This window comes from Salminus brasiliensis, chromosome 6 (assembly GCF_030463535.1).
Source record: "Salminus brasiliensis chromosome 6, fSalBra1.hap2, whole genome shotgun sequence".
Lineage (NCBI taxonomy): Eukaryota > Metazoa > Chordata > Actinopteri > Characiformes > Bryconidae > Salminus > Salminus brasiliensis.
Window position 1 is genome coordinate 41,330,768 of NC_132883.1, and position 13,902 is coordinate 41,344,669.

The window sequence follows — 13,902 nt, forward strand, 5'->3', positions numbered from 1 at the left end:
GGGGGGGTAAGCGATCAGGGCAGTGAGTCACTGTTATCTCGGGGATAATCGATCTTGCAGTGGGTTTAATGGCGCAAATGATTTTACGACATTTTGTTTGAACTTGTGCAATTTTAATAAGCTCCATTTGTGGGTTATGATGATGAATTCACAGCTTTTGACTTTATGGATAGACACATAATACCTGTGACTCAGTGTGAGAGGAGGTGGTCTTGGTCCTGTCCTGAAATCATCAGATGTACTCTGCAAGTTTGAGCTAAACGGCTCCCGTAGCCAAATGTTAACCTGGCATGTTGTCCAGATAATTACTATTATCAAATCGTGATCCATGATCGCTGCCGTTGCGCCATGTTAAACATCATCTTCCTGTATTGGTCCGACCAATAAGCAGAGAGAACGTTCTAGACGTGGTTTGTCGTGACACATTTTGATGCACAGGAGCCGTTTATCTCAAAGTTGCCAGGACCGGACCAAGACCACCTCCTCTCACACAGTTCACAGGTATATGTGTCTATCCATAAAGTCTAAAGAAGCTGAAGAGTGAAAACCAACCAAAACAAGGGGAAAACGCTCCAAGCTTACAAACTGGGTAACTGATTTGGACCAAAGTAAAATCACCTACAGGCATAAAAACACCCTTAACTGTGAGTTAGGAGAACGTTACACTAAACCAAGTTGGGTAAACTGTAAACATCCTAACAAATCAACATGAGGCACATTTTCACTTTATTTATTTTTAATATTTTTGCTGCATTGGAAAAATGTATCGCCTCAAGACACCGCCATGTTGGAGGTCCACTACGCTCACCCCTTTCTGACCTCTCTAATGTTTCCAAAGCAAACTGGAGCACTGATTTTGCTTTCATCTTCTCACAGCAGAGAACCAACTCCTGCAACAGCACATTTTATCCTCCCCAGATTCAAACCTAATATTAGTTCTGTTGACCACGCACAGCCTGGCATGGTCAGACGAGGCGTTCGAGAAGCTTTCCTTCAGGAAAAGTACAGAAGCACAGCAATGATCATATTTCACTTAAATCCAGGTTTAAATGAAACAACATCACGCTTTTAACTTGAGTCCTTGGACTCCAGTCCAGCGAGTGCCAGCAGAGGTAAACGTCAGGCGTCCAAATCGAGTACCCAAGGAGAAGCAGACTTGAACCTAAATCTGTCTCAATTGACACAAACTGTGGACTTCAATTCTACTCAAGCTGAAGGACATGGAGCACAGCTGTAAACAGGATAAACAGGTCCAGCTCACCTGAATCATGCGTTCAAACATATGAGCCAGAGGCAGGTACGAGATCGACACGTCTTCTTGGCGAATCACGAAAAAGCCCTGCAATTACAAACACACAGCCCAAGCTAAATTGCCACAGAACATCCTATACAGAGAAAATGAGGTATTCGATTTAAATGGGCAATTGAATCAACATGACGGCACTTACAGCGGCAATTAGGTAGGCAATATGTGCTTTGCGCTGCCAATTTGAGGAGTAGTTTAGGATTTATTGGGTGATATAAGATGTCATTTACCACTTTTACCTACACAATCCATGAAGAGATGGAAAGAGAAGTGATGTAGCACGTCCCGAGGGCGACAGACAGAGTAATAAAGAGAGACGGAGAGGAAAGAGAAAAGGAAGAGGGATAAGAGATTCGTAGAGGGGTGAAAAAAAAAAAAAACAGGGCCTGGATTTACAAGAGTGCCAAAGAAATTCTTCTTAGACGTGTTTTTTTGTTTGGGTTTTTTCCATACTTAGGAACTTTCTCAGAACTATTGGTATTCTTAAAAATAATCTTAATTATTTCTAAAATAATCTTAATTACTAAAACGTATATTTAATTGAAGGTTAAAAGGGGAGATATTTTTCTGTTGGCCGTTTCCTACACAGTCACTTCTAGCTTTTGTTTACAGAAATATTGAGAATCAAACACTTAGTTTGATTCAGTTTTTTCTTCATTTTGCCATCCTGCACAGATTTAACTGGATAATAGAAAACTTAAAAGGAGTCTCGTGTGGTTATCTGTTCAAACGGCTGCAAACAAAACGGCTGCACAAAAAAACAAGAAAAGAATAAGAATCTTTATTGTTAACAGCTCTGTTCACAATGTCCTCGTGAACCGAACAAATCCCATATCAGAAAACATTGGTGAATACCAGAATCTTCATTTAAAAATTGGGTTTTAAGAAGAGATCATCTTCTGTATCTTTTTTTAATTGAGAGAAAGCCTTTTTTTTCTTGTATTTAATGGCTTTTTTTGTCATTTATTTACTTATATAAGGGCATTTTGATCCAGCCCCTGAAAGAGTATTATGTAGCATCTTCTTGCCCAAAATGTTTACAGATAACAGCAGGCCAGCAGACTATGTAGACTATATATAATTGTCCTCCAAAACAAGAGAAGCTTCAAAGTTCAGACGCCCGACAAATCTCAGCTGACTGACAGAGTTCGGGGTAAGAAGAAAGGCAAGAGTGTCGGAGCAGAGATGAAAGCCTAGAAGGGTTGAACTGCCTTGTCTGAGGATGAAGAATGTGGGAGAGGCTGACCTCTAAGATCTTAATGACGGAGGACGCGTTGGAGGCGATGTTGCCATGGGTGATCATAGCTCCTTTTGGCTTTCCTAAATGAACAGGAAATGAAAAGGTTACTACGGGACACAGACATTTCCGTCTTTCTCACCACTGGAATATGGATTCACCTTTGTATAAAACCTTAATAGCACCTATGAATCACCACAAAGCACAATTTCATATTAACAGTCTCATTTAGCTCTGCGTCTCTTGTGTTAAGCCATTCTGGTCCACTACACTGTGCAAAATGTGAAAACCTGGTTTAAAATTCTCAAAAATCATGTTTATTTATTTATTTTCTTTTGCATCTCAGTTTGCTCAACAATACACAGAGTTGAGCCTTAAAGGCATTAGTACATGATGAACATGAAACTGATTATATAGTACATTTACACTGAAGGCAGTTAGCAGATGCTTTTCTCTGGAGTGACAAACACTTTTTACTCAGAAAAGAGCCTCAATAAAAGTGCTGCTCCTGCTTTTAGTGGTGTAGTCTGCTTCAAAAAAAATCCCAAAGATCCCACTAAGCTTAGATACTACTAAACACAAAAGTCAGGATCGCCCAAGTACTCTTGGAAGAGCTGTGTCTTCAGTCAGTGCTTGAAGACAGCGAGCGACGCTGCTGTTCGGACACCCAGAGGAAGTTTGTTCCAGCACTTCAGTGCTGGGACAGAAGAAAGCCTGGATGCTTCTCTTACGTGGATCTTAGAAGATGGTGGGTTAAGCCGAGCCGTACAAGCCAGGCTCTTGGAACTGATCGGCTTTTGGCCAATTGTCATTAATATTGGAGGGGCTGGTCTATTCTTGGCTTTGTAGGCCAGTGTCAGGGTTCTGAATACAATGTGGGCAGCAGCTACAGGAAGCCAATGAAGAGAACTCAGCAGAGGAGTTACATTGCTGAACTTGCCACTGCATTCTAGATCAGTTGCAGGAGCCCGATTGTGCGCATAGGAAGACCAGCCAGAAGGAAGCTGCAAGAGACTGAACAAGCAGATAGGTGGCCTATCTGTGGATGTTGTAAAGGGGAAATCTGCATGGTCATCCATGACCACACCAAGGCTTTGTGCTTCTGCAGATGGTGTGGTGTAAGATGTTTAGGCTGTAGCTCCACCCCCTCAGTTTGTTTATTGTTTATTTCCACCTGCAGGTTAAAGCACCCCCGCCCCCAATCACATGGTAGGTATATGTATTCTTAGACTCCCTCATGGAGGGAGCTGTGCCGTTATTGCTCCTGTTGGACAGTTGTGCCACTCTTGAGCACTCTAGGGGGAGTTCTAACCTGAACAGATTGAGGGGGCGGAGCTACAGACTAAACATCTTGCACAGCCTTTAATCATTTTCTGCTGCAGCTCATTTACTAATGCTTCAGAGGCTCAGCCCAGTGTGTATTGTTGATCAAACTGAACTGCAGGAACTACAAAACATTCACAAATTAAAATGTCCCATTTGGACGTGTTCAGAAATGGATTTCACCTGCAGGTTGAGCTTTTCTGAGAGCGTGAAGTGTACCATACCTGTCGTCCCACTGGTAAAACACACCACTGCTAGGTCCTGAGGCTGGGGAGGCTACGACAAACACACAAACACCATTTTAAATGCGGGTAATGAAAAGCAGTCCAAACACTGTGCTTAGTGTCGGTTCACAACAGCTTTTCAGAGCCTACTTGCGATCTACCCAACAACCAGTATCCGGATTTACAGAAAAAAGCACTTTCAAAGAGCACTTACCACTGGAGTCTTGAGATTTTCCCGGCCCAGATCCTGCATAAAATCATTATACATAAAGGTCATTAAAAGGTCAACAACTGACTAATAACCAAATTCATATACATAGGGCTCGGCGATATGGTAAAAACATTAATCACAATATTTAAAGACATTTTCACAGTACACATTATTTACTGCGATACATGTAAATGCACAGAATACATCAGTAGCCACAGATTCTTCAAACTACTATACAAACATGTTTGTAATGAAACATGCAGGTTGATCATTGTATATATAAAATAGTCAAATTGCTCACCCCTAAATATAAATAAAATATACATGGTATTAAAAGCTCATTCTATAAAATATTCTAAAGCCTGAATTGATATACTCATTTGAAGTCCTTTATCTCTGACCATGATCTGTGAAAGATGCAGAATCTCCACTCCACAGGCCTTCCCTCGCTCCACCAGAGCAGCACTGACAGGGTTAAAGAGCACCAGGCAGGACAGAGCAGGGGTCACTCCCTTCTCTTTATTCGTCAACAGAGACTCTGCCTTCTCTTCTTTATCACAGATCACCAGAGAAATCTCGGCTGGACACAGAGAGACAGAGAGAGAGAAAATTGCATGTGAAGTTCCAAGCTTGCTCAGCTCCCAATGTGCCTTTTAGTTGGGGTTCAGACATACTGGCTAAGAGTTCAAATTAGAAACACACTTTACAGCTTTTGAAAAGGCAGAGAACACGAACACACACACAAAGTAGTGGGAAGCCAACTCAGCACCCAGGGAGCAATTGGGGTTAAGTGCATTGCTCAGCAATGAAAGTTAAGGGAGGAAAAAGTGCAATTCCTTCACTCCCCCTTAGTCCAGAAGATCAAACCAGTAACCCCACATCAGGCAGTTGGCCAATACGGTCACTTTACTTTTACATGTGTTAACAGTCACTGTCACTAATAAACAGAATTAATGAATTAATGAAGAGATCACAATATAGTAGATTAACTAGCTTAAATCACAAATAAGAAAAGCACATCAAGGAATGTGATGCTTTTCTGATCCACAACGAAACCAATAACTAATAACTGATCCAGATCAGTGAATAAAGCTCTGTTTAACTAAAGCCACTGGAGCCGGTCTAATCCCATAAAAATCACTGTAAAAATATCAAAACTATAAAATAATTTGCCGTTATTGTTTGCAGCAATTTATAGGTGTTTAAAATCTGTATCAGTATCATGACAAAAGGTTCACGTTAGTCAGGCTAAATAGTGGTCAAAACTAATCTACCACACGATAGAGAAATCTTTAAATATCTCACTTACCCAGATTCAGAATGTGCACCATAGCCTCTAGGCCCAGTGTGTCGTACAGAGGCACTACAGCCATTGAGAAAGTGTAGCAGGCCAGCTCCGCAATTACCCACTGTGACCACCAGGGGGAGACAAGCATCAACACCGTTAGGTTCACACTCAGACACCAATGCTAACTCTTGTTGATTGTTATAAAGAAATAATCAAATCCAGGACATTGTGTAGAGATATAAATGTGAACAGACAGGATGTGTGTGTGCGCGCTTGTGTATTTGGGTGGTGTACCTCCGGCCTGTTCTGAGCAAAGATGCCCACAAATTGTTTGGGATTAGGTTTGCATCCCTTAACCAGCAAACCGGATCCCAGCACCTGAGCCCTTTCTGCCACCTGCAGCAGGACAGGAAATTACAAGATGTAATACAGACCGGGCTTTGAACTCATTCTGAAAGGCCATGTGTGAGGGCAAACACACATCTTCCAGGCCTCAGCTCTGCAGAGATTAGCGGTTTCCCCTCTGCTAATGATGATGGTTATGATGATAACTGAAGGTAACTGATTAAGGCATTGCTAATTAGCTGATGAGGTGAATCAGGTGTGTCTAATGAGGAGGAAGGATGAACTTTGTACTGCGGCGGCCTGGAAGGAACCACATTTGACACCCTTATAAAATTATTAGCTAGTAATCTTGCTAACTAGTGGAGCAGATCACTGCTGTCGGATGAAAAACATGTATCTCCATTGATCAACATGTTTTCTCCATTGATCGAACTCTGTAGTTGCTCCGTACCCTGTGTGAATAATTCTAGATGAATGGACCAATAGAAATGCTCCAAATTGACAAGAAAATTGGTCCATTCATCTAGAATTATCCCCCAAATTGACTGGGATTTATTTATTTATTTATTTTTATGTAATCAGCTTGAGCTAACCTTAGCATGGCATGTTGCCCTGGTTTCACTGGTGTGTTACTTGATATTATAAGTCATTGGAAACAGAGGTCATCATTTCTGACCGCTTGCCATGTCCCAATTGTTAACTCGAGCACTTTGGTAGAGCGGCAAACTTGTTTCCAGGTGCCTACATTTGCATGAACAACTTTATATACACAGATCACAATAAGCTACAGCACAAGTAGCCATGCTAAAAGGTAGCTGGCTACCCAACTAGCAAGTTAAGCCATGTAGCCTACATAGACCACAATAGGCTAGGTGAGGCTAACACAGCAGAACAAGTAGCCACTCAAACATGCTAATGGTGGTTAGCAGTTCAGCTAAATGCAAGTCAAGCTATACTGCCAAAATAAGCAGTTTCATTTCAAAATACCACCCTGTTATGTTGCCAATTGTTGCGGTTAATACACCGCAAACTAATCAATCTAAAAAGATTTTGTTTAATAATCTTCCCACAGAACATTACAGGCATTTTGGTTGGCTGTTTATGAAACCTGGTCATTAAGCTCACCTCTGCATAGGAGATCCACTGGTAAGGCTCTCCTGGTTTCCTGAAACCAAGGCACGGTCCATCCCCTGTAATCACACAGCAATAGTAGTTGAGACTTTCTGAGCAACAGCTTTAGCTAAAATGAGTTCCACTTTATCTCTGATAAGTCACAGACTCGCAGTCCTTTCTGGGCCGCAGACCAGCCCTAAAGCTCTCACCCTGGTGTGGAATTCCCTAAACGGTCTAGCTTGGTCCATTTGAACAAGAGATAAAGCACTAAAAGCACTTTTAAAGCCTGAGAGGCCGGCAGAGCTCAGCGGTCCCTACAGCACTCCAATGGCATCAGCACTCGTTGAACTAACCTGCCACTCTCAAGCCTCTTTGGAACATCTCGTACACGGTCTTCGTGTCTTCATAGTAGAAGTCCAGCAGATTGTCATCTTTCAGTAAAGCGGACCGCCGGCAGCCTGGGTTTCCCTGAGAATACACACAATCATCAGGACTAGACAGTGTAGATGTGAAGATGCACAAGCACGTTAATCACACGCCCTCACAGTTACATTTATGGCATCTGACTGACACTCATATCCTGAGTGGCTTACATCTCAATCCCTTTACACTATCAGGTCAGACAACGTAGTGTTAAGAGTTTTGCCAGTGGACTCTTACTGGTATAGCGTGGTTTTGCTTGCCCAGCCTCGGAATCAAACCCTATTCTGCCATAGGAAAGGCAGTGGTGTTCCCCACTACACTATACCAACCATGAAAACAATAGGAGCTGTTCCGTAAGGTCAGAGGTCAGAACATGCAAAATGGATGGGACAAAAGTATTGGGACACCTACAGGCGCTTTTATGACATCCAATTCTGAACACATAGGCATTAATATGGAGTTGGTCAGCAGGTCTGCAGAGTCAGCAGAGCTTCGGAGACTTTTCTGTGCTCTGCTCTGAGCTCAGCACTCGGCCCTGGCCCCGCTCTGTAACTTTACGTGGTCTGACTGACACTCAGTGGCTGCTCTCTGTGGTTCCTCCTAAACGCTTCCACTGTTCAATAATAATACCATTTACAGCTGATGGTGGAAGATCTGGGAGGGAGGAAATTTCACCAGCTGACTTGTTGTTGCAGCGGTGGCTCCTATTACACATTACGTGTGGTTTCACGTAGCTTGGATGGAGCTAGCCTTCACCCTCCCAGTGCTGCTATCGTCACGTGACTGGGCAGTCCTAGCTAGAGGGTGAAACTGGACATAGCTCATTTGCATCCAGTATTCAAAAGCCTGAATTTGCAACTGATTAGATGACATTACCTGGACAGGTACGGACTGAGCCTGCAGGTCGCAGGGCGGCTGTATGGAGCGGGGCCGGGTGACCAGCCAGTAAGCTGTGAGGGACGCCAGGGCTCCAAGCCCTATGAGAGAGGGTGGGGAGAGGGAGAGAGAGAACGAGGAGGGGAGAGAGGGAAGGAGGCCTCGAATATCCTCCTCTACGGACTTCCCGAATCCACCGCTGCTGGGGCGAAGGGAACGCAACCACTCCTGCAACTGCATAGCTGAGAGAGAGAGAAAGACAAAGACAAAGAGAGAGAGAGAGACGTTACTCTGCACATCTGACTGTGAACAACCCCAAACCCAATCTTTCACTGGCTGCCTTCAGCTGCTGACAAATGACCCCTTTTACAGTGTTCCCCCCCCCCCTCACAAAGCAGATACAGCTAATGATTGGCTCAAAGGAGTCATTGGATTTTGACTGTGCCAAAGACCACAGTGTGAAGGAAGCAGCTGAATCTGCAGGTATATAAAAGCATACGGTCATACGGGTCTACTAGCAGTGGCAGAAATCCCAGCCTACAGGAAATCCTCCTCAGAATTGTGTCAGAAAGACGAAACTGATTGACAGGGACTGCCGGCGTAATTCAGAGCTTGTGAATAAAAATTGCTTCACTTCCAGTCAAGAACTGCTTCTAGAAGCCAGCGCAGGTCCTTCACCACCAATTTCTGAAAGATCTCTCCTCAGGGGACTGCAGACCATCAACATAAGGGGAGGAGTGGCTCGCAAGGGGCCTTCACTCACTTCTGCTCAAGAATAAGGAGAATTTCCTGTAGGCTGGAATTTCTGCCACTGCTGGTAGACCCGTATGACCGTAAGCTTCCATACACCTGCAGATTCATGGAGAGAGGTGAGAAAGACCCAGTAGATCACACATGACCTCAAACTTACAGAGAAACCGCAAACAAATGCTAAGGCTAGGCTACGCCAGCTAACGTTACTTTGCTAGCCCTGTTCAGCTCATATCTTTATGTCCCTTTTCACATTCATTTTCCCCAGGCTGCTAAAAAAAAAATCCTAGCGCAAACACGGCTACACTTTAATGGTTAAGGCCTGCAGCTCACACAATGCTAATTGGTGGACATAAGCTTTCATTACTTATTAGCCACATTAGCCTTGCAGCTCCAATACAAAACTTTCAAATTAAAACCTCAGACACCAAACACGTCTTTCCTGACAGACTAGAGTTGGGTTGTGTAAAATGTCATGCCTTTCAGAACTACGGCTATAAAGCTCGCTGCGTCCTGCGAGACACAGAGGTGTGAAAACGCTGGGCCAAGAAAAGTCTTTGGTCAGACAGACGGCTGTAACTCATTAGAATGCCGAGAGGGAGTGGTGGGGATTGGCTGAAGTGGAACAGGCGTTTGTTTGGGTTACTCTCGGCCATTTCTGAACAGACAGAGGACACACACAGAGTTCACACTGACGTGGCAAAAAAAAAAAAAGACAGAGCCAGGAAAAGATAAAAGTGAGGTGGAGGAGAGAAGAACAATTGACAACAGAGAGAGCGAGATAGAAAGAGAGAGAGAGCGCGAGAGCGAGCGAATAAGAGAGAGCGAGGGGATGAAGAAAGCATGAAAGATACAGATGGATGGAGTTTGTGTGTTGAGTTTGGTGGTGCGATGATGGGGTGAGTGGGAGGCACCAGCATCACTCCATGAACCCGATGATCGTGTGTGTGTGTGTGTGTGTGAGTCGCTATCTGTGCGTGTGTGTTTTCCTGTATGTGTGTGTGTGTGTCAAGGGCCAGCTCTCTAATGATTAACTGCAACAGCAGTGTTTGTATTTGGCTCTTTGTAAGGACTATTTAACCTCTTAACCTCTGTCTTTTTGACAGAGAGCTCTAAGGAACGTAACGATACCCTCACGCCATGATGTGATTGACAATACTGCCGTCACGATATTCGCAACATAAACGATGACCATCATCATCATATCTACTACTATGACTGCAGCTGGGAGGCGTGGCCCACGCTGTGGGAATGAGGTGTTGATTGGCACTGGCAGCTTGCAGATTTTTCTCATTCAAAAAACATACGTGTATGTGTCCAAATGTTTGTGGACACTTTTTCTAATAAATGCGTTTAGGTACTTTCAACTTGCATCCATTATACTGCCAACACAATAGGACTCTCTGGAGCAGATAAACATGAACCTACTGGCACCATGCTGCCTAATGCCAGGCGTGAGCTAAAGGGGTATAAAGCCCCCCAGCATTGAGCTGTGGAAGTGTGTTCTCTGGAATGCTGGTTGGTGCTCCATCCAATACTTTTAGGATGAGTTGGGAATATGAGGATGAGGTGGGGTGGTGATCATCCAACATCCTCACCTCACTATCGCTGTTGTCGCTGAATGCAATCAAATACTCACAGCAATGCACCTTCAAAATCTAGTGGAAAGCATTTTTTCCCCCTAGACACTAGAGACAGTTACTCCAACAAAAGCAGGATCAACTCCTTAATACCCTTGATTTCAGAAGAAACAATGAATGAGCAGGTGTCCCAATACTTTTGTCCTTATATTAATTGATGTATAAAATTCATATCAATAAATAAAATTAAAAAACAATTCATATGTTAATAACATACAATATGGTGATATGTATAACATATGGCTGTTGGTTGGAGTTATACTGCAGAAGAACCCACTCCAAAAAGTTCTTTATAAATAACAATTAGGTCGGGTTAGTCGTTAATTTGGAAGCGAATTAGCACAGTACTTAAGTAACAAAAGCTTGTGGGCTGCACTTATTATTTATTAAATATTTAATAACTGCTTGTCGAAGTTCTTAGCTTTACGCAGCTTTTGGGAAACCAGCCCCATTATTATTTTACCATTATTTTATTTAAGCGACAGTTCGGTCACGTAACCATAGCCGTATGGGTCAATGGAAACACCCCGCAAAGACAGTTTTATGAGGCAGCTTTTAGCATGCGAGTATCTATTAGCGTGAGAGTGTGTGTGGGTGGGTGAGAAGTGGGTCACACTGGTCCACACACACACTCCCATGAGGCGACCAAAACAGTGCGGCTCTCAGCGATCCTCATCTACACCCATTTGCAGGACTTTGGCAATCCCGCTCTCTCTCGCTCGCTCGCTCTCGTTCATTCGCTCACTCCTGCTATTTGTTTCTTCCCTCTCTCCCCCTCTCTCCCCCTCTCTCCCCCTCTCTCCCTCTCTCTCCCTCTCTCCCTCTCTCTCTCTCTCTCTCTCTCTCTCTCTCTCTCTCTCTCTCTCTCTCTCTCTCTCTCTCTCTCTCTCTCTCTCTCTCTCCCCCCTTCACTCACACCCCCCCCCCCCCTCACATTCAACCACACAAGCCCCTTCACTTGTCCTCCCCCTCTTTCTCACCTCTCACCCACTTCCTACCCCCCGGTTCCAAAGAGTAAGGAATAAAAGAGTGATGTCATCACCCCCTCAGCCTCTGTCCCGACACTGCTAACTCCATTCAGGCCAGTTTTCACTTCCGATTCAGCAGGTTTTACTGGAATGTTGAGCATGTTTTTCTGCAGTAATGTCCATAACATCACTAAAAATGACAAGTAGTAACATCTAGGGCCAAGGTCCTGCACATGGATCAAGTCTAGTCCTGGACTGAACTAAAGGATACATCGTCCATGGTCCAGGTTTGGACCTAAACTGGGTCTAAAATGAAATGAAACCTCCAGGCCAAGTGATTATCATACCACAAATGGAGTTTGTGAATTTGCACCCAGCACTGCCCCCAGTAATGGGCTGGCAAAGGCTTGATATTGGATGGCCTTTCAATTGGCACATATAAAGGCCAGCGGTTGGTGTAGCATAGTTGATAACACCACCACCCCTTCTGTGGCAGACTAGGGTTCAATTTCGAAGCTTGCAGACACTTATAATACTTGAGTCATATTTTACGTCCATTATTTCATTGACCTCAGCAAGGCTGCCTGTGCCACTGGCTGCCACACAACCCTAAAGCATAAAAGAAACACCCTCATGTTTAACAGTTGGCAAGGTGTTCTTTTCATCAAACAGTGCTTCAGCTAATGACAAATGCCCCTGGCCTATCTGGCCTAACTTCTGACATCAGCTTTGGTGAGGAGGTCCCAGGTAAGGCTTGATATTCTGATGAAGTAAGTTTGTAGCAACAGCATGTCGACTAGCAGTGCACCAGCCACGTCCAACTTTGCTACCGCGGCCAGCATCGCTATTGCGGTGTTACCGCGCATTAGCATCACTGCTGCACCAGCTGCCGGCCTGGCTTTGCATCCCCAGCTAACATGCTCACATGGGTGGAATGTCGGCTAGGTGGGTTCCACATGGGCAAGTGCATGTGTTGGTACCGGGACCCAGCTTGGCTTCCAAATGTGCCCGGTCATAACAGTGCACCCTAATCTCACGAGTCCCATCTAAGCCCCACATGGACAGGTTATCTAGGTTGCTAGCGCTCCGGTCGCTGGCCTTGGTCAACATTGCTACCTCATTAGCATATTTGCCCCTGCCAAGAACCTCATCTCGTAGCTTGGAGAAATCATACGCTCATATTAGAGTGACTAATGCAATAAAACAGCAAATCGGCAGCGTTAAACGCCTCTGTGGCAGGAGTGACTGAGGCCTGAGGATACTCCCTAGAGGCAGCCATCTTCAGTCTTTCCTTCAAAGACGTACAAAAGCAGGAGATAAATGAGCTTCTCAAAGATTGTATCTGAAAAAGATTACCCATCACAGAGAAGGGAAGATTCCTGCCTTTTCCTCACTCACTCTCTCTCTCACACACACACACACACACATTCATAAAGGCCATTGTGTGCGACAGACAGGCGCTATTGTGCAGCCGGGGAGCTCGCCGGTGAGAGGAAAGCTGGACAAAAGGGCAGAGAGAGACAGGAGCTATTACTCAATGTGCTGCTAAATGAAGTGAGGCACGAATGCAAAGACTAGACCAGCGATTTAACTGCAAACTCAAGATGCTGCACACACAACACACGGTCTGTCAAAACCAACAATTCTGAGGATGAAAGACACCCCAGGAAGGCCGAATCACTCTGGAGAAACATTAACACTTTAAAAGGCGGCCCTCGTCCTCCATATTCTGTATTTACGAACTGCAGGAGCATGGCGGCTTAACGGGCATCCTGACTGAATTCATGCACGTTTGTACACAGTGTTCCAGCTAAAGCGTCTTTGGGGTATGTAGGACCAGTCAGCAGTGTGCATATGAACCTCAAACAAGAGCAGTATAAATATATCAGTCCCAAAACTGTTACATTGCAGCCTTGACTCTTTATATTTAAACCTCTAACATTTACGAACACCCAGCCCACTAGTTAAAAACCTCAAAGCTAATTGCTACTTCAGTATATTAGAAACTAGGTAAAAAGGGCGACCCAAGAAAGCGCCACTTTTTTTTCCTAGGAAAAGTCTGGGGAGTGGCTAAAAGAGCTTAAAGCTAACGACTGGCCCTTCTTCCGTCTGTCTATCACTGGACGCCCGACTGCAGATATCAGAGGAGAGCCTACAGGCTAAAAGACTAAAATCTAGTGATAAGCCGACCAAAGAAG

The 13,902-nt window shown here is 44.3% G+C and overlaps 1 protein-coding gene across 2 annotated transcripts in view; it reads right to left on the bottom strand.

The window, feature by feature from the left end:
• The window catches only part of acsl2 (acyl-CoA synthetase long chain family member 2), a 28,287-nt gene that overhangs the window by 8,694 nt on the left and 5,691 nt on the right, over positions 1-13,902 (bottom strand). For both annotated transcript variants that reach the window (XM_072682429.1, XM_072682428.1), the window contains 10 exons: positions 8,347-8,588; positions 7,401-7,515; positions 7,060-7,124; positions 5,884-5,985; positions 5,611-5,710; positions 4,703-4,881; positions 4,305-4,337; positions 4,091-4,142; positions 2,553-2,626; positions 1,262-1,339 (listed from right to left, as the gene is read on the bottom strand). In XM_072682429.1, the coding sequence (XP_072538530.1) occupies positions 1,262-1,339; positions 2,553-2,626; positions 4,091-4,142; positions 4,305-4,337; positions 4,703-4,881; positions 5,611-5,710; positions 5,884-5,985; positions 7,060-7,124; positions 7,401-7,515; positions 8,347-8,586 (1,038 nt within the window). In that variant the 5' untranslated portion in view covers positions 8,587-8,588. The remainder of the gene's footprint in view (positions 1-1,261; positions 1,340-2,552; positions 2,627-4,090; positions 4,143-4,304; positions 4,338-4,702; positions 4,882-5,610; positions 5,711-5,883; positions 5,986-7,059; positions 7,125-7,400; positions 7,516-8,346; positions 8,589-13,902) is intronic.